The following is a 25,863-nucleotide window of genomic DNA, read 5'->3' on the forward strand; positions in this document are numbered from 1 at the left end:
AATTCAATAACAGCAGCATGAGCTTCATTTCAGTCTGTAGCTGCTGAATTCATGGATGAATCATCTGGTACTAGAGAAGAAGACCATCAAACATCCACGTCAGCTGATGGAGGTCCAAGAGTCTCACCAAACAAACAACCTACAGAGTGAAGACCTCAAATCTGATTGGACGGCCTCCTATTCATCCACATGTGTGAACAAATGCCTCTAAGCTGATTTGTTTTCTAAAATAAATCTAGTTTGAGTCCTAATCTATGCCTGTGTGTTTGCTTCTTTACACCGCTGTTAACAGTTTAGGCTGTTAGATTGTTCCAGATAAGACAAATACAAGATTCTTCAGAGCCGTTCTACCACAAGCCTGACAGGAAGAACTCCAACAGCTACTGAACGTTCCTGTGGTCCCCTCAAGGCTACAGGAGGAGCCCTACGAGGACGAGCCGGTCCACCTGATGGCAGCCAGTCGCTGTGGTTCAAAGCCAACACCGACTACGTGGACTTCTACTGGACCACATGGAGGCCTTCAAACCGGACCAACAAGTTCCCCGACTCCCCGACTCGTGGGTCTGAGGACGCCGCCGAGCCTCGGTCCAGCCGGCCGCCTGTCTGTGGGTGTTTGAGTGCTGAGAGGTTTGTGGATGTAAGTGAACGTATCTGTGTTGAAACAGCAGCTTTTGACTCAGTAACGCCAGGAAAAACCAAGAGCTCCTTTATTTGTGACTTCCACTAAAAAAAACTGATGAAAATAAGTTTGCCAGGGTTCTGACTGATAACAGATTATTAAATAATGAAAATAATCGTTTAAATATTCCTTTAAACAATCCTTTTAGGTCTACATTTCCTTTACACTGACTTCTTGGTATATGTACAAGTATTTTGGGTGGAATATACCATTAAGCCTGATGTTCAAGGGTTCTTCTGGGAATATACCATTAAACCAACCTTTTAGGTAAACGTTCCAGGATGTTGAGTAGAATATACCATCAGATCAACCTTTTAGGTCTACATTGGAAGATTTTAGAGTAGAATATTACTCCAAACCATCCTTTAGGTCTACATTTAAGGTGGAATACTCCTTTACACCAAGATTTTTTGGTCTGCATTGAAAGATTTTAGGTGAAATATTCCTTTGAACGAACTTTTTAAGTTTATGTTCAAGGATGTTGGGTGGAATATACCATCAGACCAACCTCCAAGGTCTACAGTAGTGAATTTTAGGTGGAATATACCATTAAACTTACCTTTTAGGTCTACATTGGAGGATTTTAGGTGGAATTCTCTTCCAAACTGTCTTTTAGTCTACATTTAAGGATGTTTAGGATGGTATATTCTTCCGAACCAACTTCTCAGGTCTACATTTCAGGTGGAATATTCCTCCATACTAACTTTTTTGGTCTACACTGAAGGATTTTTTCTAAACCACCCTTTCAGGTCTATATTCAAGGTTTTAGGTGGAATATTCCTTTTAACCAGCCCCTCAGGTCTCTTTGAGGATTTTGGATGGAATACTCGGTTAAACCAACGTTTTAGGTGCATGTCCAAGGGTTTTTGGTGGAATGTTCCTTTAAGGTGGATGTTTGAGGACCTTGTAGGTGGAATACTTCCTTTTAGGTCAACATTCAAAGATTTAAGGTGCAATATTCCTTTAAACCAACCTAAATTTCATGTTTTGATCATTATCAAGTGAGAAACCTCAATCCAGACTCCTCATAATGATGTTTGAGATTTATGCTGCTGTTATTTGTTTAGTCCAGACTAAATGACAGAAATCCACAACTGTAATTTTATTTTAGGAATCAGTTATTAAATGTCAAAACAATCCATGTGACTCTAAAAACTCAACAGCTGTACAAACTCTAAGATTAAACTCTCCACAAGGATCCAAAATAAGTTGGACTTCTACATGAGAGCTTTAATTATTCTTCATCTACTTCCTGAAAAGTTTGGTCAATAAAAAAAGACAAAAACTAATATTTTCAGCTGAACGAAAGACAGACTGTGATTTTTCTGCTCACATGTGTTGTTGTAAACATACTCTTTCAAATAAATAGCTGCCTAACCCCCTGGAAACCAGCATTTGTCCTGTTTTTGTGTTGCTCCTCGGCGACCCCAGACAGCCGGGTCGTAATGTTTTTTGAGCAACACACCATACTATGACGTTTTTACAATGATGGTTCTACTATGAAACCAGTTTAACATGTTCAGGCGTTCTTTGTGTGAAAACAAAGATTTCGGGTATCAGAAGGTGGTTTTCAACTTTCTTTGTTAACTTTCTGCCTCAACTATATTAAACTAAATTTCCTTCACTAACCCAGCCCTCTGGACTTCCAGGAAGCTGTGTTCTTATTGGCTGTCCAGGTGGCTGCTAGGTGTTATCAGGAACACCTGAGCAGCTCAGTGTCTTCCTGCTTTATTTAGCTGCAGACAAACATTTCCTCTGCTTCTCTCCACCAGTGAACCGGGTTTGGCTCCATTGCTTTAGTTTGTTTTTTAGGCGTTGGCTTGCAGCTTCCAGCAGTAAAATTGTCTTTAATGTGTTTCTTGGTGTGTTTTAGGGCTTTGTACTGGATAGTTGTCTTGGTAAATGTGGTTCTTTAGCCACAGTTACCACATGGTTCTTATGTGTGCAGTGATTAGTGGATTTGGTGCAGCTGAGTTGTGTCTTTATCTTGGCTGTAGTGAGTCTTCAGAGGTTTTTGGTCAGACACATTCTGTATTCTTGTTTGTGAACCAGCATTGGTTGTCCAGAAGGTAAGAGTTCCTGTCCTGATTCTCTGTTCTCAGAGCTTCTCTGGTAGGCTGCAGGAGACTTTAGCGTTTGGGTTGTGCTAGTTTGGTTTTTGTATGGTTTCATTTGGACGACTATCTTGAGGCCCCTCCATGTGGTTTAGTGAGGTTTTCTGGAACAGTTCTACAAAGCAACCTGCAGCAGAAGAGACTTTGAGAGTTTTTAGGAAGTTCTGGAGACCAGACTTTAGAGCAGCAGAAACATTTGTCAGCAGTTTGAGCAGGAGAAGGTGAGCTTCAGAGTAGAAATGAGATGGAAACCTTCTTGACCCGTGTGGTGAGGTCCTGTACCAAGAGTTTGAGCAGGTTGTGAAGAGTCTGTAGTTCTTTGGTCTGAAAGCACAAGAAGAGTCGACTCATTAAAGGAGAAAACAGGAGATATTGTTGGTTCTTCTGTTGCTCTGCAGTTTCCTTAGACTGAATATCAAGTTTATATTTTAAATGATTTCCCATGTGAGCCCAAGAAGACTTCAATAAACTCCCTCCATCCCCTGGACACATGTTTTATTACCATGTTAAATCTATTTTTTGAAATGTTTTTGAGTTTTAATCATAGTCTTAGCATAGTTTTTTCTCTTTGCTTGTTTAGTTTTGTCATCTGTGTAAAAGGTGCTAAACAAATAAAGCTGAATTGATAAACTGAATAATTGACTAACTCATGATTGTGACAACAGAAGTATTTTCATTGTGATTTAAGGGTTTATTTCATTTTTAAGGTTGGGGTTAAAATCTTGACAGAAAAAAGATTAAAGAAATAAACTACATAACAAAAAGCAATTAAATCAAAGGAAAAAAAATAATACAATAAAACTTTTAAAAAAAGTTTTTATTATTAAAAAGTATTTTTTAAATGTTTAATTATCGAAAATATTTTATCTGTAATTTTTAATATTTGTATTTTGAAAATTTTGTTTAATTTCATAGTTACATATATTGTATCTTGTTTAATTATCTAATTCAATATTTTGTCTGTTTAATATAGTTAAACATTAAATACAATTACATTATATTAAACAGACAAAATATTGAATTAGATAATTAAACAAGATGCAATACATGTAACTATGAAATTAAACAAAATTTTTAAAATACAAATATTAAAAATTACAGATAAAATATTTTTGATAATTAAACATTTAAAAAATACAATTAAACAAGAAGAATATTAAACATTTAAAAAAATACAAAACATTTAATTAGATTATTAAACCTTTAAAAAGCAAAAACATTTAATTAAAAAAGTAAATGTTTAATTATAAAATTAAATCTTAAAGACAATAAAACTTCAAATAGGAATTAAACAGAAAACACAATGAAGCATTTAAAAAGAAAATTAAACGTTAAAAGGTGGTAAAACATTTAAAAAGAAAAAACAAAGATTTAATCGAAAAATTAAATATTGGGAAAGAAAAAAAATTCAAACAAGCCGATAAAACATTTGAAGAAACAATTAAACATTAAAAAGACAAAACATTTCGAAATCAAATCAGACATTAGAAAAGAATAAAAGGTGAGAAAAGAGCAAAACTAAACATTTAAGAAGAATCAAACTAAAGACAAAACATTTGAAAAGACACCAGTTAGACTTTAGAAGATCAAATTAAACAGAAGGGACAATAAAACGATCAAAAAGAGCAAAGACAGATAAAGTTCTGAAAGCGTTTTCTAGTCTGAAATGAAAACATCAAGTTGTTGCTTCAAACATTTCCTCTTTCTATGTTCTTGGTTTGATTGTGGACAGATTTACTAAGAACTCATTTCAGAAAACTGCTTTCCAGATAAAGTCTACAAGTAGTTGAAGGCATTGATCAAACTAATGTTACCTTCTCATCTCCACAAACTTTACTGTTCAGTGAAGAGAATCAAAGTTTGTTAAGGATTTCTAAAAAACCCACAGGTGAAGGTCTGAGAAGAACTCAGATGGATGGTCTAAATGTGAAATCAAGACTCATGGTCACAAGTTTTAAGGCTTCTGTTAACCAGAAAGTTCAAACTAACAGAGAAGTACTGAGAAACTTTTAAAACTTCAGTCCTCAGAGTGTCTGAAGGTTCAAACTAACAGAGAAGTACTGAGAAACCTTTAAGATTTCAGTCCTTGGACTGTCTGAAGGTTCAAACTAACAGAGAACTACTCAGGAACTTAGAGGATTTCAGTCCTTGGACTGTCTGAAGGTTCAAACTAACAGAGAACTACTCAGGAACTTAGAGGATTTCAGTCCTTGGACTGTCTGAAGGTTCAAACTAACAGGGAACTACTCAGGAACTTAGAGGATTTCAGTCCTTGGACTGTCTGAAGGTTCAAACTAACAGGGAACTACTGTGGGACTTAGAAAATTTCAGCCCTCAGACTGTGTGAAAGCTCAGGTCCTGAGGACTCGGGAGGTGTGGAGGCTTTGGAAAGTCTTGGAACTGAGGGTTCCACCCTCCAGCACAAAGGCCGAAGTCCAACCTCCTGAGAAAAACGGTCGAGTCGAGACTCGAGTTGAAAAAAAACTCGAAAACGACAAAAAATAGATGATAAATGCGCAAAAAAAAGAAGAATTAGTATCTGAGCGTATAGCTCAGGGGATAAGAAGACAGACTACCAAGCGGAGGGTCGCAGGTTCAAGACCCACCACCGGCACTTTTCTTTCTTTGTCATTGTCAGGATTTCGATGAAAATTTAAGAAGTGTCTGGTTTTGAACCAGCGACCTGCAGCTCCATAGGCGAATCCTTAACTCACTGAGCTACAGATCAGATGAAAAGAAATAAATTCGTCGTCCCTTTGGCATTGTAGTTCCTGAAGTGACCACATGGGCGGAGCCAAGGCGGAGTCTGGGTGGAGTCAGGGCGGAGAGTAGGCGGGGAGGTGGGTGGCGGCCTCCCCCCTCTACTCCCCCACCTCCCCCCACCACCCACCACACCTTCCCCCGCCCGACGAGTTTTTCGAGTCTCCACGAGTTCTTCGAGTCTCCACGGGTTTTCCCGAGTTTCTGGAGTTTCCACGAGGTCCGAGGCAGAACAAGTTGTCATGAAGAGGTGTTGAAGTCGGCCAGGATGGACTGACTTTTTACAGCGACTAGAAGGAACTAGAAGAGCAGGTCTTTAACCACCATCCATAAAATCCATGGAGTTGCTCCAGAGAAATGAAAGAAGATCAACTTTTATCACCCTCCATCCAGATGTTCAACTTCATATCTTTACTTTGACATTTTTAGCACCACAAACCTTTAGTATCACACTTTATTATCATTTATTAGGACTTTAATGGAATCCACCAGCAGATTTACTTTTTGTTGACAAACTTTATTCTTGTCATCGTGGGACTGCAGTATTTAAAACTCTTCCTTCTATTTGACCTCATGTTTATTAGTTTTAGTGGAGAAAGTTATTTTAGTTGTCGATTAGTCTCTTAAAAACAAAATAATTGGATTAGTCAAGAGGTTAAAATTTCTTACTTTGTCATATTTTAATTCAGCCATATATGTTGGAAAACACATTTTCTTTGACCATTAATCTGTTTTCTCCAGTAATTCATTTCTTGTTTTGGTTTATAAATGTCAAACCCAAATATATTCAGTTTACTGTCATAAAAACCAAAAAGATTTACATTCATGATGCAGGAATCAGGCAGTTTTTCACTTTTTATCTTAGTCAGAAAGATAGTTGATAATGTGTGAATTGTTGCAGCTTGTGAGCCGCAGGTTTTAATCTTTGGGGCCGAGTGTCAAAAAACATTTAGAAACAAACATCAGCAAAGTACTCAAAGATTTGAACATCATTTGCATGACAATGTCAAATTAAAGGACATTTATTTCCAACGTAAATGTGTGATATTCATCCTCTGGAGCTTTCTCTTCACATCGTCTTCCACCTGGACTGGTTTGGTCGGGAGCATGTGCAACAAACATTTGAAAAACTGCACTTTAACATCAATGAATGACACTGAAGTTTAATCTCTACATAAATGAGACTGAGTCTGGATGTGCTGCTCTTACATTAACTCCTAAGTTTAGGGAAAGTTCAAACAAAAGAGGACAGTTCAGATAAGACTTGAGAATGAGCTTATTTTGAACAAACATCTCAGACTTTCTGAGCTTCAGCACCTCTAGCAAGATATTTTAATAACAAGCAACTCAAGAGATCCAGAAGTTGGAGAGCGTTAGCTTTAGCTGAGCCAAACAACATGTGGGATGCTAACCTAGCAAACATTTCAGACTTTCCTCTGTAAATTCTGAGAAATAATTTCCTATTTAATGACAGCTACACATCTTAACTCAGTCTCATGAAAACAGACTCTAATTCAGTGTCATCCATCCATATTAAAGTGCAGTTACCCAAAATGTTTGCTGCATGAGCTCCAACAAAACCTGTCCAGGTAGAAGGCCACTTTGACAAACAGGAAGTGGACGATTCCAAGCAGATTTATAGAAGGGGGAACCGGACTGTACTAAGTGTGGTCGAGTATAGAGGGGTGTTTTGTGGGTTTTTAAGGCTGATAATGATTATTACTGAGACATTTGGAGTCGATATTCATTTGCAGTAAATGAAAGTATTTAAATTCTTGGAGTTAAACTTAGAAGAACACAAACTTTAACAGAAAACTTTCTTGATATGTTTATGTTTTGTTTACAGATGTTAAGTTAAAGGAGTTTTATTCGTGACGTATAACCAATCAAATCACTCCAGAAGACAGAGCGACCACAGGTAGATTAAGGTTCAGAGCCAAAGTAGCGCCATTTTTAAATGTATTTATTACCATAAATCAGTATAAAATAAAATACTGATAATCAGTAAATCAGTCAGCCCACAATTACTACAATTCTACAATGTATGTCTCTTTCCTTTGACTTGTTATTTGTACAATATACGATGTATATGATGGCATTGTTTCATACCAAAGGCTATACTATGATGTTTTCTAAGAGACATACGATGCTACTCTGGTTGTTCTGGCTCTGGACCACTGCACTCCTCCTCTGTTGTTTTCTGGATTGTACTCAGCTGCATGCCTTCGTCCACCTGGCCTCCGTTGACTCGTCCCGCCTGCCGTCTCTGGAGCTGAAGCTGGATTGGAACAGACCAAAGTACAGTCCAATCACGATGCCAGCTGCCTCTCAAAAGGCTCCTTCATCTGGTGGAACTTCTTCTGAGGGGAAGCTGAGCTGGCCCGGCAGAACTTTGGAGATGTGTTCCAGTGGTTGGTGGATGTGTAGGGAGATAGAGAGGGACCTTTGACTTGTTCAGAAAGGAAAACAGGGAACCCATTTGTAGTTTTAGTTTAGGGTGCTACTGCGGTGTGTTTTTAGGCTTGAAGAGGTGAACAGGAAGAGGTTTTTCTTTCGTATTGATTATCTTTTACTTTGTTCCTGGTTGGAATGCCCTTCAATGTCAACATGAAGTTCACTTTTAGTTCTGTTTATTTATTTTTATTTTACTAACACCCATTTGCTTTTAACCCCTTCACATGTTGTGTTGTTGTAAACTTACTCTTTCAAATAAATACTCGTCTAACCCTCTGGAAACCAGCGTTTGGACTGTTTTGGTGTTGCTCCTCACCTACTTCAGACAGCCAGGACATAACAACGTTTTGTGGACCAAAGGCTATACTATGATGTTTTTAGAGCGACATGCTATACTATGACGTTTTTTGAGCCACATGCTATACTATGACGTTTTTTGGACCAAAGGCTATACTATGACGTTTTTAGAGCGACATGCTATACTATGACGTTTTTAGAGCGACATGCTATACTATGACGTTTTTAGAGCGACGTGCTATACTATGACGTTTTTAGAGCGACGTGCTATACGATGACGTTTTTAGAGCGACATGCTATACTATGACGTTTTTAGAGCGACATGCTATACTATGACGTTTTTAGAGCGACATGCTATACTATGACGTTTTTTGGACGACATGCTATACTATGACGTTTTTTGGGCGACATGCTATACTATGACGTTTTTTGGACGACATGCTATACTATGACGTTTTTTGGACGACATGCTATACTATGACGTTTTTTGGGCGACATGCTATACTATCGTGTTTTTAGACCAAAGGCTATACTATGATGTTTTTAGACCGAAGGCTATACTATGATGTTTTTAGACCAAAGGCTATACTCTGACGTTTTTTGGACGACATGCTATACTGTGACAATTTTAAAGAGACATGCTATACTATGATGTTTTTTTGGACGACATGCTATGCTGTCACGTTTTTTGGACCAAAGACTATACAATGCCGTTTTTTGAGCGACATGCTATACTATGACGTTTTTAGACCAAAGGCTATACTATGACGTTTTTAGCGTGACATGCTATACTATGACGTTTTTAAAGCGACATGCTATACCATGATGTTTTTTGGATGACATACTATGCTACGACGTTTTTTGGACCAAAGGATATACGTTTTTAGAGCGACATGCTATACTATGATGTTTTTTGGACGACATGCTATACTATGCCATTTTTTGGGTGACATGCTATACTATGACGTTTGTTGGGCGACACTCTATACTATAGGATTTTTAAATTGACATATTACTATGACCTTTTTTTGTTTTAGTTTTTTTTTTGTTTTTTAGCAACATATAAGAATTTGAACAGTTTTAAAAATTACTGTACTTTTACTTGTGCAATGAAATATTATTGTATGGCATTTTTTAGACGACATATACTCTGATGTTTTCTTGAAAAACATACTATTTTGACAATATACTGCACTATGACATTTTTTGAACCACATACCATACATGACAATTTTAGGCAACATCCTATCATTTTGCACTTTTTGAACCACATAATATTCAGTTTGTGTTTTTTTCCGACATGCTATACCATGAACTACAGGCCATACTATGTTATTCTTGAGTAAAGTATACTATACTTTGACGTTTTCTGAACTACATCCTATACTATGGCATTATACACAGAGTGCTTTGGTTACATGTTGATTTATAATCTAGATTTTTTTCTGTTTTGTTTTTTGACGGGATTACCACAGACCTGACCGTGAACACCGTTGACACCCACCTCAGGGAGATGCTGCCTAAGATCTCAAGGCTGCTTGGTCGTGGTCTTTCTGGTCCTGCTCCAGAACGCCTTCATCAACTACATCTTCTTTTGAAGAGGCCCTCAGATGCTGCAATCTCTGACCTTAAGGAGTTGCTGCTTTCACTCTGTAACGAGACGGCGGTTATTTTAAAGACCCAGCTCCTGGTGGCTTTGAGTGAAAGTTTAACACCCATCAAAACGGAACTGCAGACAGTTAAATCTGAGCTGTCAGTCAGTATTTCAAACATCAAGTCCGACCCGGCTGCCCTAAAGCACGCTGTGGGTGAAATGGAAACTTCACTCTCCACATCACCAATGACATCGTCACACTCCAAAGCAGAACACCTGTCTGCTGAACTTTTAAAAGTGGACTATAAATGTGAAGAATGTGAGCAGCAGCAGACTGTGCGCAGCGGAACATATGTGATCAGAAAGAAGTCATTTTCTTTTTTCTTTTCTTTCTGGTTGACTTGATGCTGTCAGATGCAGATGTTGGAGCAGATTCTGATCTTTCAGGATAAAAAGCTGCTTTTCCTTCACAGACTTTTCAGGAAATTATTCTCTCAGGTTTTCTCTGCTATTTATATTTTTATTATCTGTGATTATTTCATTATTTCTTTATTGTAAAAATAAAGTTTGAGGCATAAAGACTCATTTAGTTATTTTAATCCTGAAATCTTTGATGCAGCAGAACTAAACTTCCATTTTCCTTCTTGTACTTCTGATACTAGAACTAAACGTATCTTCAACATGGATCATCTGCTTTTAATGAATCAGCAACATCACAACAACAAATGAGACAATTTTCAACAAATTAATGAAACTGATGTCATTTAAAACTATCAGAGTCTGTTTTAGTGTCAAATTAAAGCTGATTACTGACAACTAGAACATTAACATTACTGTTTTAATCACATTTAAGTTTCCTGAACGTTACATTAATGTCAGCCAGCCACAGTTTTATGAACTTAATGAACCACATTACAGGAACACAACACACTTCAGCTGTTTACATGAAACTCAACGCATTAGCTTGATGCTACGTTAGCTTTAATCAGACTAAGACTGAGCAGCTAGCTCGGTTAGCATCGCTAACATTAAAGCTAATATTTACTATGCTAACTTTCTTCTCTGGTCAACACACACTGAAATAAACTCCACCAACATCTGGAGTGCATGGCACACATTACATCTGACACTAAAGTTGCATATAAAGTCCATTAAAAGCGGCACCGATACGAAAGTAAACATTTACTTACCGAACTATCAGAGTCCTTTCAGTGTCTGTTGATAGAATCAGCCGAAGGTAGAAAACTGGTTAAAACAAGCCAACGGGCAGGAAAACTGTCTGTGGAAAATGTTCTGCTGCTCCACCGATAAATAAACCAACAGTTATTATATCAGAATTAATCCAAAGGAGGAGAACAGAGTCTCTGCTGCCTCCTCCATAGGACCTGTCAATCATTCCAGACCAGACTGTCAATCAAGTAGTCCCGCCCCCTGGCTTCGCAAAACTTTAATGCTCTATAAAAAAAATCAATATTGATTTATTTTAAGATCGGCCACCTGATCTCTCATTTTGACCATGAAAACTCACGGAAAAAAATGTATATACAGTCTATGCACCGTACTCTGTTTGGCTCTACACTTCCTGATGACCACTTCCGGTCTCAGAAAATGAAAAAACCTGACCTTTTGTCGTTTCTGTCTCTTACTGATTTTACTTTGTTGTTATTCTAAATATAAAACGAAAATCAAAGCATTTTAAAAAAAAAATCGTATATCCCTTTTTGATCATGAAATGGAAAAACGCCTTGTATTTCAATTTTAATTTTTGCATTTGAAAACTAGAATCAAATAACCACTCGTTTTTTGTTTTTCAATACCCGTTTCAGAACGGAAAATCCAATTACCAGATCCGTACACGGACCGTGGTGGATGTCTGGTGTGTGTGGGGGGGCTGTGTGTCTGAATGTTTTTGTAAAAAAAAAAAAAGAAAAAAAAAAGAAAAAAAGTGGAACTGAAACGAGTGAGAGCTGGTATCTGTGCAGGCTGCAGCCGAAAACTACAGTTGTAGTTGTCGCCTGAAAAACTACAACTCCCGGCAACAATGTCACTTCCTGTTGAGTGGGACGGGAGCCTCTCGGGTATGGACGCATAAGAATCATGTGACAGGTCATGGCCACAACGTGATGACGCTTATTTCAACGTAAGAAGTCCTCCAAATACCGGTGGTCTGGTTTATAAAGAGTTTTGTTGTGTGCGCTTTATTGTGTATTTTTACAAACCCCTCACTGCAACGAAAAAGCACCCTGAGACCTGGTGAATGTGTGAAATGTTAGTGTAACTCCCCAGATTTTATATGCAAAAAGAATTATGATCTATCTTATCTGGTTTAAAATCTACAGCCAATCAAAAATCAATATGCAAAACGTAGCGCCGTCGCTACGCTGGGTTCTAAAGGGTTAAACACTGAAAGAATTAATAGTTTTTACAGTTAATTGCTGTTCCAAAGTCCAGTGATACTAAAGGATTGTGGATTGGCATATGAGATAGAATAAAATGTTGAAGAATAAATAATTAACTAGAAATGAAAAGGGAAAAAAGGTGTGGAAAGGACATAGTATCACACAGTCCCTGAAGATATATATATTTTTAAAGTTTTGCACATTATAATGAGGTCATGCCATCTCAAATCATCAGATCTTTAGAACAATTTCTGCTTGATATTGCTTGATTTGCCTGAAAAAGTTAAAGCACAAAATATGGCTATTTATAAAGATATTTGTGAAATTTTATCTCGATGTATCACTTACTGTAAAACTGCCTGACAAGTCTCCTCCAAACCAAAGTTTATACCTACAAAATATTAAATACAATTATTTATAATTTTGAAAAACTATATATTATCTCAGTTATATTTGGAGAATCCTTTTGAAACTATTTTTATGCTCAAGTATTTCATATTGAAAATGATTCCATATGTTTTAGCTTTTATTTAGTGACATGCAACTACATATGGTTCAGAAAATATCAGACTTCATTTTTTTGTTTTTATTTTTTGCTTTACGTGTCGTCAAAGATGGGACTTTTCATGAGGGCTTCATAATCAGAGATTATTTGATCCATTTGTCAAATATTACACATCATAAATGGCATTATGGGAATTAATGAAATTTCAGGCTTTCATCATCAAAAGTTCCTGAGAGACTGTCATCCAAACTTGACCTCTTTAATGTACAAAAAAAGTGCAGAAAGTGACTTCATGAGAATTCAAAACAATAAAGAAATCTTGGAAGATACTTGCCACCGATGATTTGAGATCGAGTAACACAATATCTTTAAAAAAAGATTACAATAAAACACAGATTATCATTAATGTGAAGATTCTGACAAAGAGGCAAAGATGAGAAGTGTGAGGTAAATATTGTGTTTAATAAACAAACATCAGTCAGGGAACTGACATTAGTCTGGGGATGGAGAAAGGGGAATATAAAGCACAATGCACATGTGTAGAGGTGGGGGGGGGAGGGGACATATTTATCTGTTACACAAGGTGCCCCGTACAGTAGGAGCAGGAAGTTCTATATAACATACAGATCAGGATCCAAGTCTACGGTACAAAAACTTAGCAGCAACATGTTAACATCAGAGACCGAGGGGCTAACAAAGTAGTTTCATTTAGAAAAAGTCACAGTATTCTTTAAGCATAAATTTGTTAAAAAGGTAAAAACAGTTCTAAGCATCCTCTAGGGTCAATGCTACTCACAAGATTTGTGTGTGAAATACATAGGTAGGGAAATTATCTATACATTTATACTCTAATATAAAGACCTTCTGGTAATGGCACAGTACAAACTCTCAGGAAACGCGACAAAAATATACAATGTCTTCACGTCACATTTGCAGATTAAAATGTAACTAAGGTCTCTGGCAAGCAGAATAGTTTCAGTGATCAAAAAAAAAAAAAAAAAACTTCTTTTCAACCAAAATAAAGGACACCATTTTGTTAGTTCAGCTATCTTGACAGATTATGTCTTTTTAATACAAAAATAAGGACAAATATAAATTAATATATATTAAAAGAATCAGATTGATACATGGGGAATCTACTGAATAAGTACAGGTATTTATGATACAATAAATACTTGTCATTCATGACTGGGGGCGGGGTAGATGAGCAGAGAGTAGTGGATTTAACCTGGCAGGTAACGTGTTTAACTCTACAGGTGAGAGTATTGGTGTGTGTTGTTCAGTAGCTGTATAAAATACCACAAGTTTGAGCACAGCTGTGTGTAGGATCATGCACACAGTCTCAGAGGGTTCAGGAGGTCTGCTAAGGGAGGCTGCAGACTACAGTGGTGGTTCCTTGTGGTGTAGGGGGTTATCACTGCCCGCCCTCTCCCATGCCTTAGTACAGCTCCTCTCAGTGGTGAGTCTGTGGTACTACCAGTTAAGGTTACTCCTAAAACACACAACTCACAAACAGAAAGCAGGAGGTCTGCAGGAGACGGTGAGCCGTCAGTGACCCATCAGTCCTCCGGGGAAGAGAAAGTGTTGCACACCATTGGAGTCATCATGACCGACAAAAAGAAGCAGACGTAAGGAAAAAGTCAACTCTTGTGTGTTTTTTTTTTTGTCTTTTTATCCACTTCATAATAAAAAATAAGTCTGTTTTTGTACTTTACAATACAATTCAACATCCCCACCGAGGAAGCATCAATCATCAGTCCAGCACTGACAAGAAAAGAAACTTTTTTTTTAGTTGTTTCTCTTGTTTTTTTAAAACTTTTTTCAGGGTTTTTAAAAAAAAAAATCAGGGTTGGTGGGGGGGAGCACTGTGGAGGGTTTCCTCGTGGGAAATCAGGATTTTGGACAACAGGGGATCAAGTAAGGCGGGCAGGAACACAGAACATATCTGGAGAGGAGGAAATCTGCCGAGGGTGTTGTCTCTCTCTCTTTTTTCCTTTCTTTCTTTTTTCTTTTTTTTTTTTTTTTACGAAGAACACTTTGTACAGCCACACTTGACAACTTTCTCCACTTCCTGGACAAAAGAGGAGCCATCAGTGCACTGGAAGGTGTATTTCCTACGTTTGCTGCGAAGGGGGGTGCAGCAGGTGCCCTGTCCTTCTGCCCCCCCCGGGCAGCTGCCTCGACACTCTAGACGGGAGACCTTCTCCTGGGTTTGGCACGCCGCGTAGCCTTGCTGTCTCTGGTAGACATCTCGGACCCGTTCCCCTCGGCAGGCCACCTCTGCAGGCAAGACAGCAAACAGTGATGTTACAAAGTTGTCCATAAATTTAAATGGGAACTCCACTGATTTTGCACATCAGATTGTAGCGGAAAAAGAGCGGTCTAAAACATTTTGTGGCTAGAGAAGGAGCTGCATTCAATCTGATCCTCTGACGTTGGCGCCAGGCTTTGACAAGAAAGATGAATGCATGGAATAGAAATCTGATATCTCTGGATCTGTTGTTTTTATTTGGGTTCTTATGAAGAAAAAGAAACCCACTGTATATTCGACAGCGTCGCAGGAGTACAATGCTAAATCAGTGGAGACTTTTAATTGTTTTGCAGCAACAATGACAGATGATCTTAATGGTGTAAACAAAACAGTAACCAACACATCAGTGGGCTCTAGAGAAGACACGAAGAGGCAACAAAGCATAAAGCTCTTTTTATTTTCCAACAAGGTACGACTGCAGGATATTAAACCCAGTCTAAAAATTAGCCCAAAAAGTCATAAGATAAGCAAAGAAACATTTAAATTTCAAAATGATGGTTCTTGGATTTAAATAATTTGCATTTTAATTCTGCAAAATGATAAATGATAACTCTTAATACACATTTTTTTTTGCTCCTTCATGTATTTTTAGTATTGGAATGTGACATACAGTCCATTCTTTATACTCGTTTCCTCATCAGCTCTGGTTAAAACAATAGATTGTATATCTCACTAAGACTAGTGACTTCTAAAAAAGGTTAACACTCTAATGGAAATTAAGCCCTGAATATGAAAAATTGAGATTTCACTGTCCTTAAATCAGAGTCATATTTGTGCAGTCATAATTAAAAAGATGAAACTCCCTCAGCTGTATGTGGAACGACACGACAACGAGGTGAAGCAGGGGTAGTGGATAGAGGTGTGGTAGGTTGTAAACCGTGAGCGAAAATCAGAAAAGCCCACAGTCTCACCTGAGAAACTCCCCGCGTGGGATTAAGAGGAGGCTCAGGAGATGCTGAGTTGAAAAAGCAGCAGGTCGAAAGCGTTAATGCAGAGACAACAAACACTGTTAGACACACACACACACTGCTGAGAGACTCTAATGAGAGAGAAAGCAGCAGCTTAGAAGAAACAGGAGAAACATGCTAATGTGCGAAGAGTATTAGATTAATATTTTTTAGAAGAATGTGGAAAGTCAGTTTACTGTACAAAGAGATTAACACAGAGACACACAAGATGTCCATCTGTCATGCTTTTCTCACCTCTGTCGCACGCCTCTCCTGTATATCCGCTGTTGCACTCGCAGTAGGCCTTGCCCAGACCCGACACTCTGCATTTGCCATGTTTGCAGCGGGACAGACTGCAGAGGTTCGCTGCATCCTGGTCCTGCTCGTCACAGAGGACGCCAGCGAAGCCCGGCTGGCAGCGGCAGGAGTAAGAGTAGGAGTTGATCGGGAGGCAGGTACCATGGATACACCTGTAGGTGGAGGAGGGCGGAGATGAGAGGTAAAGATGTGGATGTGTCATAGTACCTCTTTGGATTCAGCAGCCTGAAATACTGAAATTTCACTTTAAACTCATACAGATATCCCCGGGGCATACACAAAAACATGAAAAACACTCACTTATTGCCATCGCAGGGGTTGCTAACTTGCTGGTCGCACACCGCTCCCGTCCAGCCTGGGTGGCAGGTACAGGTGAAGCCGCGGTGACCCATTGGGTGGCAGTCACCCTGGACGCAGGCGCCTCTCTGGCAGGGCTGGCAGCCTGGCTCCACCCCCTGACCCAGCCACTGTCTGGTGGTGCTCTGTAGAGCCCCCGAGCCTGACGTCCCCGGCTCCAGCCCGGCCCCCAGGTCCTGGAGCTTCCCGTTGATGTAGAGGTTACGGAGGCAGCCGTGGAAGCTGGTGCCGTTGCGGCCGCCGGAGCTATGCTGCAGGGCCGAAAGACCACCTGTGGCCGAGGCACGCTCTGGCATCCCTGCACCAAGAAAAGAGCGTTTAGAGATAAGAGTGTGTTTAATCTAATATCTATGCAGACATCAGAAGAGTAGCAAATTAGTAAAAATCTATTTTTATTTGTCCTATTGTGCTGACAGATGGGAAAAACAATCACAGAAATTTAAAATCTGCTAGAAAGCAGCCAGTAAACAAGAGATTAGAAATTAGTTCTCACTTTCTGATCTGATTTGGCACACATGCTGCTGTGTTTTAAATAATGTGCAGTTTATGCTTTTCTTTGGTACTTTAGGAGTCATGGAATCATCAAGCTGATTTAAGGGACAAAGGCATGCAGCTGCAGCCATTTCCATGAGAAAGATGTTTGTACTTTAGCAAAACTTTAAAATATAATTAAAGATACTTCCAGTGGTATTTGTGTGCACTTCAAGTTTCGAATCAGCATCAAAAAGCACATTTGTGTTACTTGTAGTTTGACGTTTTGTGTTAGGAGTTGTCTATGCCTTAACTTAAATAAAAAATTCTATTTTTGGCTGTCTGCAGGATAACTTAAGAATAAATGTGCAAAAAATGTAGTGGCAGACCAAAAACAAATGTGAGGAGTGCAGCTAAAAATACAACTTTGGTCCTTTTATTAAAATATACTTATCACACATTCCGAACAATGTTAGTCAGGCCATCATTGAAACTTTTATTTTATTTCCTGCTTCTTCACAAAACGATCCCGTATCTATTGCTGTGCTGGAGTCCTTACCTCCCAGGTAAAGAGGAGAATCTATGTTGAGTGTGGACTGTTTGTTGATGGAGTTGATGGATTTGGGCGGCCCGCCATCGATGGACAGAGACAGAGTCTGGTCTGATGCTACTAACTCCACAGCATGGAAGCTACCATCATTCACTGTCTCCACACTGCCAGAGAGAGGATGGAGGAATTCAGCCTGAGCATTTGCATCATCCATCATGTGAAAGTGTGCGGTTTCTGCTTGCATGTACATGTACCTGTATATAGCAGAAGGAGGATAGGATCCGGTGTCGTAGCTGACCCTTAGACGTCCTCTGTACAGCTCCATGGCAATGTGATCATTGTCCCCCTTATACAACAATACGCCAGAGTCCTCATCTGTAGCAATCTGAAAACACAGCAGGAGGTCCATGTAAGTGACCGTATGTCCAGCAGTGGGACATGTACATAGATCTGTTACCTACTATACGTACAAGTAGCTATTCCCAGTAAAATATACTTAATCCTCTGAATCCTGAACAGTTGATGGTAGTGTTTTGCTCCCATCACATTTTTACTCACTGTAGGTTCCTTTTTTTTACTGCAATATAAATTCCTGCACCTCAGTGGAAACAGCACTGGAGAGAACTCAAACAGGCATTTTGTGCAGCACAAAAAGGTTGAATTTCTTTAAAAAAAATTTATTTTACAAAAATGCAGGACCCTAGAATCAACATCCATTATCTGTACACCACTTAATCTTCATTAAGGTCATGGGGGCCTGGAGTCTATCCCAGCTGACTTAGGGTGAAGGCAGGGGACACCTGGACAGGTCACCAGTCTATCACAGGGCTACATATAGAGACAAACAATCATACTCACTCTCACATCTATGGACAATTTAGAGTTATCAGTTAACCTCAGCATGTTTTGGAGTGTAGGAGGAAGCTGGAGAACCCAGAGAAAACCCACGCATGCACAGGGAGAACATGCAAACTCCGTGCAGAAACATCCCAGGAAGACCAGGACGTGAACTGGGGATCTTCAAGTTACAAGGCGACAGTGCAAACCACCAAACCACTGTGCAGCCCTGGAATCAACATGTACAACATTTTCCAAGTGCTCACATGTGCCACCAAAACTGGAAAAATGGTGGCTCTACATGCTACAGATATCTAACTGGTTTCATTACAAGGTCCTGAGTTTTTATCAAGTCACTGAAGGTTTTAGAATGAATGTGATTAGAGCAAATAATTTATTTTTGATACATTTTTAATTGAAACAAGCGATTTTGATGAAATCCCATAACTTACAAAGTTAGATTTAAGGAATTTTCCCACACACTACTTACAGACGAGTAGTTCAAGGACTGTCAGAAAGTCAAAAATCTGACAATGCTTTCTGTTTTCACAATTTGTGGCTCTGATCTGTCACCTCCTGCTGCTCTTTAGCTGCTAAGTGCTCCACTACGTTCACCTGCTAGTTACTGTCTGTCTATGAGAGTTTGAGTGCAAGAGAACCAACACAGTAAAGTTATAAAACTCCATAAAGCTGAGCTGCAGATTCCTCTCGATAATTCTCTGTGGGTGGGTGAACCCTTTTACAATGTCATCTGATACATTATTATCATAAAAAACACTACTTATAGATACTTTAAAATATGAAGTAAAAGTACTTATTGTGTGGCCCCTATGACTTATGTATTACATTATTAGACTGTGTGTTCAGCAGAATTTTAGTGTGCTCAGATTAGAGCTTATTTGAAATATTTCATATAAAGTTTGGAATTTCATTCAAGGGGTTTTCTGCCTCGAAGACAAATCCCCTAGAAAAAGAAACTACAATGTAAGTTTTAAGGGATCGTTTTTTTGACTAACTTTAACCCTAAAACCCGCTCACAAGTTTAAAAGCTAGGTTACAAAAAAATCCACCATTTGTTCAGATTTTGAACTTCAAGAGGGTCTCTTAACTACTCATCTGTGACATGATAAATTATTTGAGAAATTTAAGCAAATCTAAGCTTAAAATTATGACATTTCAGAAACATCACGTTACTTTACATATTTCATTTGAAAAATCACAAACGACTTCCAGTTTGCTTTAACCTAATCCTGTTAAAAAAAAACAAAATACTAAAAAAACAATTCTACACTCTACAGCACAGCCATGAACCTATTAGTAGCTCAGCTCAGTGACTTAACAAAGAATCCATATGTTTTTGGCTGAACTAGCCTGGACTTGAGCTGCATGGAGTTTATATCTTCTCCCTGTTCTAGACTGGTGACCTGTCCAGGGTGGAAGTCAACTGGGACAGACTCCAGCCAACTGCAACACTAATGAGGATTAAGTGGTGTATAGATAATGGATGGGCTGAACTGCAGGCTGTGTTTACACAGAGAAGAGGGGAGACAAGTGTGAAAGCAAATTAAACATTTAGGTAGTAAAATATCTATATACATGTGCAATATTGTAATTTAAGTTGTATTATAATTTATTGGTTAAGCAAATTCATGTCTTTTTTTTTTTACAGTACTTTGTTTACACTTACCTTTACACAGTGCTTCTTATACTTATAGTCTTATACTTGCAGCATTTTTATTTAGAATTTCTTAGATTTAGATTTGTATATTTATTCTTACACTGTCTGTTGTTGTTGCTGAGTACTGCAACTGTATACACCATGTCAAAGTCCTTGTGTGTGCGAACACACTTGGCATTAAAGGCTTTTCTGATTTTGATCCTGATTCTGATTATCGTGGGAACTTGGGAAAATGTTGTACATGTAGATTTCGGGATTTTTCAGTTTGTGACAAAATAATGCTCAAGAAAACTGCTTGTAGTTATTTACAAGCAATGTATAATAATACACCAATAATAATTATATAACAATACAATATAAGCAATATTGTGGTTCAGAGGGTTAACAGGATGCAAAAGAAGCAAAGTTGTGTAACATGCATGTATATCCATTTAAAAAAATAATTTTATTCTCTCTTTGCTTTATTGTGAAATATTGGATCATTTGTGCCTCAAAAGTAATTAATTATATACTTTAATTAAATTAGTTTAGGTGGTAAGTCTCACTTTGGTGGAACAAATAACACTCATAGACATCTGAAACATGACAATAATTTCCATACAGGGTCATAAGACAGGAAAGTTGTTAAAATCTTGATATATTGAGAACAAACTGTAGTATTTTCACCTGTAATATAGTCAAGTACAAGTACAACGCAGCATGAGGTTAAAATATACAAAGTGAAGAGTGTTTGGCTGAGAGAGCACCTGTAGGCTGATGTTGGTCTGTGGAGAGAGGAGACTGGAGGGAAGCTGCAGGTAGGACTCGCGGTTGACGAAGTTGACGCTGACGAGCGTCTCGCAGCGCTCGCCCTCGTAGCCGTGGAGACACTGGCAGCGGGGGTCGGTTCCCACGACGACGCACTGCGCCTCATTCAGGCACTCGTGGTTGTCACAGGGACTGGTGCGAGGAAGCACCATCGGGGGAGAGAACTCGCAGAACAATCCGCTGCAACACACACATTCACAGTATAGTGTATAGTGAATACATCTGAAACTGAAACACACTGAGTCAGAATGTCCTCAACGACCTGTTTGCTGCGTTTTCTTGACACTAGTAGTCTATCACTGCTGACATGATGTCATTTTTTGCTCCAATTTAGGTGTAGAGACACTCATCTTTGTTGCTTTCAAAGACAGTTGAACAGTTGAGATTTGAAAGCAAGTAGAAACTTCAAAGATAAATCAAACCCTGAACACACTAACATGAAAATGCTTTTAAGATATTCAGTTTTCACTCTCTAATACCTGCTATATTGTCTCTGTGAGACCTTTTCAATTAATAAAAAGTGGAAAAAAGTCTTCAGACACCCTTAAAATTTTACACAATCTCAAATATTATCATGAAATATTTGTGTGAATATCTTTTTATGTTTCAAAAGTTGTGGCTGCATTAGACAGACACAAATACAAATGATATTTCATTGAAAAACTAACAAAACTAAATTCTACCATAATGACCCAATAGTCAAAATTTCTTATTTTTAAGGAAACAATCAATTTTAAGTTATTAATGTACTTTTTTAGGATTTGTTTAGTATTTTGGCTGTCATTGTACTAAAAGAAACTGCACTTGAAGACCTAAGAGTTATTCTTAATGCAATATTTCACAAATATTGGGCTGTCCGAGAACTTTTTTCTACCACCGTATCTTTATTTTCTAGTCCCGTTGTCCTCTTTTGTAATTCTTGTGCTTCTTTCTGCCTCATTTGTATCCAGATATCCAAAATTTTCCTTATCAAATTCCCAAAATATGTGTCCGTCTCAGTAACTGACAATGAACACAAGGGGGAGCTCTCCCAATATCATAAACAAAGTATACCCATGTATGCTGGTGTAAGAAGGAGAAATGCTTTAATTGGCCAACAGCAAAACACATTAAAGAGAAGGGGTCAAACAAATGTTGAAACTTTAATTTGGAAAAATAACCAATTAAAAAGTATTTAAATCTGGTAGAAGTTTCCCCAATGGGAGCGAACAAGCTCAGTATTAAAAAAAGAAGTAAACATGCACTGCAAAAAACAGTTGCATACACTGTTGCAGCTCACCTGTATCCCTCTGGACAGACGCAGGTGTATCCATTCACAGCATCGATGCACTGACCTCCATTCTGACACTTGTTCTCTTCGCAGTCGTCGTAGTCCAGCTCACAGTGTTCACCCACGTAACCTGGTGTGCACTCACACCTAAAATGTACAAACACGCAGAAAAGAAAATGCTTGTTGACGGCGGACTTTAATTTGCTTTTTGTGATGACACACAAACAATCTGCCTGAGGTTCAGTTTGGTTTAACTGTGTGTGACGGGAGTTTAACACTAGAAGGAAAACATGTCAATTCTATCTTGACCCAGACAGTCTGGAGGGAGACTACACAACACACTCAGACACATACACAGTCCTGATTCCAACATTATGCTTCCAAATCCCTGCTTAAGAGCAAACACACACACAGAGGCACAGATGCATTACATCGACCAGAGTACACACTACAAGGGAGGAAAACTAAAACAAGGTTGAGATAAAATCTGAACAGAAACCTTGTGAGGGAGCCAAAATCACCACACTGTTTACACCTCTCCTCCACACACACACACACACACATGCACACACACGCGCACACGCACACTGCTTATCTCTGCAGGGAAAATCAGCAACTCATTTATTTCAATGTGAAAATTTTAAGAACTCGAGTCCTGCGGAAGAGAAACAAGAAACACCACTAACTCTACTAACTCTGCATTTACACATTGTGTACATGTGTGTGTACATGTGTATGTACATGTGTGTGTATGTGTGTGTCCAATCCACTCACTTGTATCCCTGAGGGGTCAAAATGCACTTTGAGTCGTGCTGACATTGGTTCAGCTCAGGGGCGCAGAAGTCCAGTTTCTCTTCACACAGTTCCCCTAGGAGCACACACACACACACACACACACACACACACACACAAACACACATGATCAAACACAGACACACAAACACACACAAATCATTTCAACACCTTCTCAATATTGCTTAGCATTAGCGATAAAGTGAAATTACAATACGAAACACGTCAATATTCTCCAAACCTAACTGCCTAACAGTGTGTATTGCACTGCTTTAGTGTGTGTGTGTGTGTGTGTGTGTGTGTGTGTGTGTGTATTGCACTGTTTGTGTCTGTGCTGCACACATGGAAATGTGTGTGCGTGTACGTTTGTGTTGCATTGGTGTGCGCTCTGATGATGGATGACTCTCTTGTGGCCACGACCAACACAGTGGTCTGATAAATGATCTCATCGCTGGGAATGTCATATTCCTGATGATATTCCAGAGTGTATCCTGATGTTCCCCAAACTCTGAACTCCAAATGAATCTCTGATGAAGCATCAGGGAATAAACCAATACTCCTGACAATCCTGGGAATAATTACACAACCCTTCAGGGATCAATGAAAATGGGTGTGAATCGATGGGAGACCTGTGTGTGCATGTTTGTGCTTTTCAGCGTCTATTCCAGTAGCAATGTCACATATTTTCTTTTATTTTTATCCTCACATACGATCTCCTCTTTCCTGGCCTCGTAGATTTACACATTTAAATACCGGAAGGACTTGTAGGATTAACAGCACTGCAGATTTGTATTCAAAAGACTGAGATTTGTTGATTGTTTATTTTTTATGGATTTTTATCTAATTTATTCTTGCAAATACGTGTTATTGCACTATATGAAATAATGTGGCAGGTTGGACACAAAAAATACTAATCAAGACTGTATTACTTAGTGATACGCTGTAAAGTACGTATTAGGTTTTAGGCTACAGACTACATGTTGTCTCAACTTTTATCCCTCGTGTGAAATCATGTGACTGAAAATAAGACGTGTGACTTTGTGTGTTTTCTTTAATGCAAATCAAAAGTACCTCTACCCCTCTACTTCTTCTGTCCCTCTCAACCCACCGACCAGCAGGTAGATGTTTCCCCGACATAAAGAGCCAGGTTCTGCTCAAGGTTTCTTCCTGTTTAAAGGGTATTTTTCTTGCCACTGTCCCCTTAGGGCTTGCTCTGGGGGTTCAGGCATATGGGTTCTGTAAAGCATCTTGAGACAGTTTGACTGTAATTGGCGCTATATAAATAAAAGTGAATTGAACTGAAGACCATAATCAACAATAAATTCTTTCATTCCTGTTAAAACTTATTCCTTAGACCTCTAGATAGATTTAGAAATAAGTATTTTAAAATGTGGTAACTGACAATATAACAAAGACACACTACTTTCTGTCTATTATACATATATTCATGCAAATGCTCACTGTGTGCAGCTGAAAATAGTCAGCTCCAAGTACACTATTTACTCTTTCTTGAGTAAATTTTGATAACTACAGTGCTGCACTGTTTTAGAAAGTTACTAAGGCTTTTAACAAATAAGAGTGTGTATCGTTTTGGAAGACAAAGCAGGCTGGATGAGGATATTAGGCACTGTGAGACAAAAAAAAACCCCACGTTTGGTTTGAGGCTTTCAATGGGATGCTTTGAAATTTACAAAAATATAGAATATTGCCAGCACCCTCCTTTAAGTTCAACTTAGAATGGTCGTTACATGTATGCACGAAGCAGCGAAGCCATTTGAGAGGACGATTTGCAAACTCAGACGTCTGTTTGTACATCAAAGACATACACTGCTAACATGACTGAATACAGTAGGTTAAAGTCTGAGGTGCTGGGTGTCAAATTTCTGGGGTGCACGGAAAAAGCACAGGAAATGAGGGAAGTCAGGAATGGAAGTAAGGAAGGAAGGAAGGAAGGAGAGAGGGACAGAAAGCACAGAGAAGAACAGACTAACCTCTCTCCACCTCATTGGTAGCAGCTGCAACCACAAAAAACGATGACAGATGATAGAAAGCAGAGCGAGACGGGAGAAAAGACACAGGACGGCAAAACATAGAAAGACAGAGAGAAAACACCGCCACAAAGGTTAGCAGTCAGAGGTGATTAGCACAGTGCAAAAGCTGACAAACATGTAGCAACAGACCAGTGTTAGTCAGATAAAATATGACTTGTCTGCAGTTTATGAGTGTGAAAAGACACTTTTTTCAGTGTATGTTAAGTAAGTTGTAGTCGTATAAATATTTCAGTAACTCTTTCTCTGGAAGTGATAGTCCCATTCATTTTTCCTATAAATAAATTTCAATAAAATAAAGTTGAAGCGTTGCAGATGGAAAATGCAGACTGAGTTCATGCTTCGTGCATAAACAACTGTGTAAGAAAATATCTGCTTTTCCGCTGAGAAGTGGAGGATAAGAAACCTTTATGTGTCACTGCAGCACTGTGAAATTCTCTTTCCGAATATCCCTCTTGGTTCCCCCTGGAGCAGATAGAGTTTAGGGCCTTGCTCAGGGGCCCAACAGTGGCAGTAGCCCAGAGCCTCCACAGACCAAACATCCAGTCAAAGAGCTAAAAATTAAGCTGTGAATGAAAGGTTGAGGTGAAAACTGAAAACACAGCTTCAATCAGTTTTAGATTCTGGGTCAGTTTTGGATCATTTCAGTGACTAAGGTGCTGTGTTTTGTTTTCA

The 25,863-nt window shown here is 38.7% G+C and overlaps 1 protein-coding gene and 1 long non-coding RNA gene across 19 annotated transcripts in view; both read right to left on the bottom strand.

The window, feature by feature from the left end:
• Positions 1-684: 684 nt before the first annotated feature.
• On the bottom strand, positions 685-11,391 carry LOC129348725 (uncharacterized). Its single transcript, XR_008601384.1, has 3 exons — positions 11,089-11,391; positions 9,809-9,954; positions 685-3,117 (listed from the first exon to the last, which is right to left on the bottom strand). It is a non-coding gene; the product is annotated as an uncharacterized LOC129348725 (long non-coding RNA).
• A 1,854-nt stretch (positions 11,392-13,245) lies between these two features.
• The window catches only part of slit2 (slit homolog 2 (Drosophila)), a 108,014-nt gene continuing 95,396 nt past the window's right edge, over positions 13,246-25,863 (bottom strand). For 11 of the 18 annotated variants that reach the window (XM_035947890.2, XM_035947887.2, XM_035947875.2 and 8 more), the window contains 9 exons: positions 25,132-25,155; positions 23,123-23,216; positions 22,358-22,495; positions 21,018-21,258; positions 18,011-18,141; positions 17,766-17,920; positions 16,679-17,033; positions 16,316-16,530; positions 13,246-15,082 (listed from right to left, as the gene is read on the bottom strand). In XM_035947890.2, the coding sequence (XP_035803783.1) occupies positions 14,826-15,082; positions 16,316-16,530; positions 16,679-17,033; positions 17,766-17,920; positions 18,011-18,141; positions 21,018-21,258; positions 22,358-22,495; positions 23,123-23,216; positions 25,132-25,155 (1,610 nt within the window). In that variant the 3' untranslated portion in view covers positions 13,246-14,825. Of the gene's footprint in view, positions 15,083-16,024; positions 16,069-16,315; positions 16,531-16,678; positions 17,034-17,765; positions 17,921-18,010; positions 18,142-21,017; positions 21,259-22,357; positions 22,496-23,122; positions 23,217-25,131; positions 25,156-25,863 lie in introns of all 18 variants that reach the window. The other 7 variants (XM_035947888.2, XM_035947886.2, XM_035947878.2 and 4 more) reach the window with 2 other exon arrangements.

The sequence above is a fragment of the Amphiprion ocellaris genome, chromosome 4, assembly GCF_022539595.1.
Source record: "Amphiprion ocellaris isolate individual 3 ecotype Okinawa chromosome 4, ASM2253959v1, whole genome shotgun sequence".
NCBI lineage: Eukaryota > Metazoa > Chordata > Actinopteri > Pomacentridae > Amphiprion > Amphiprion ocellaris.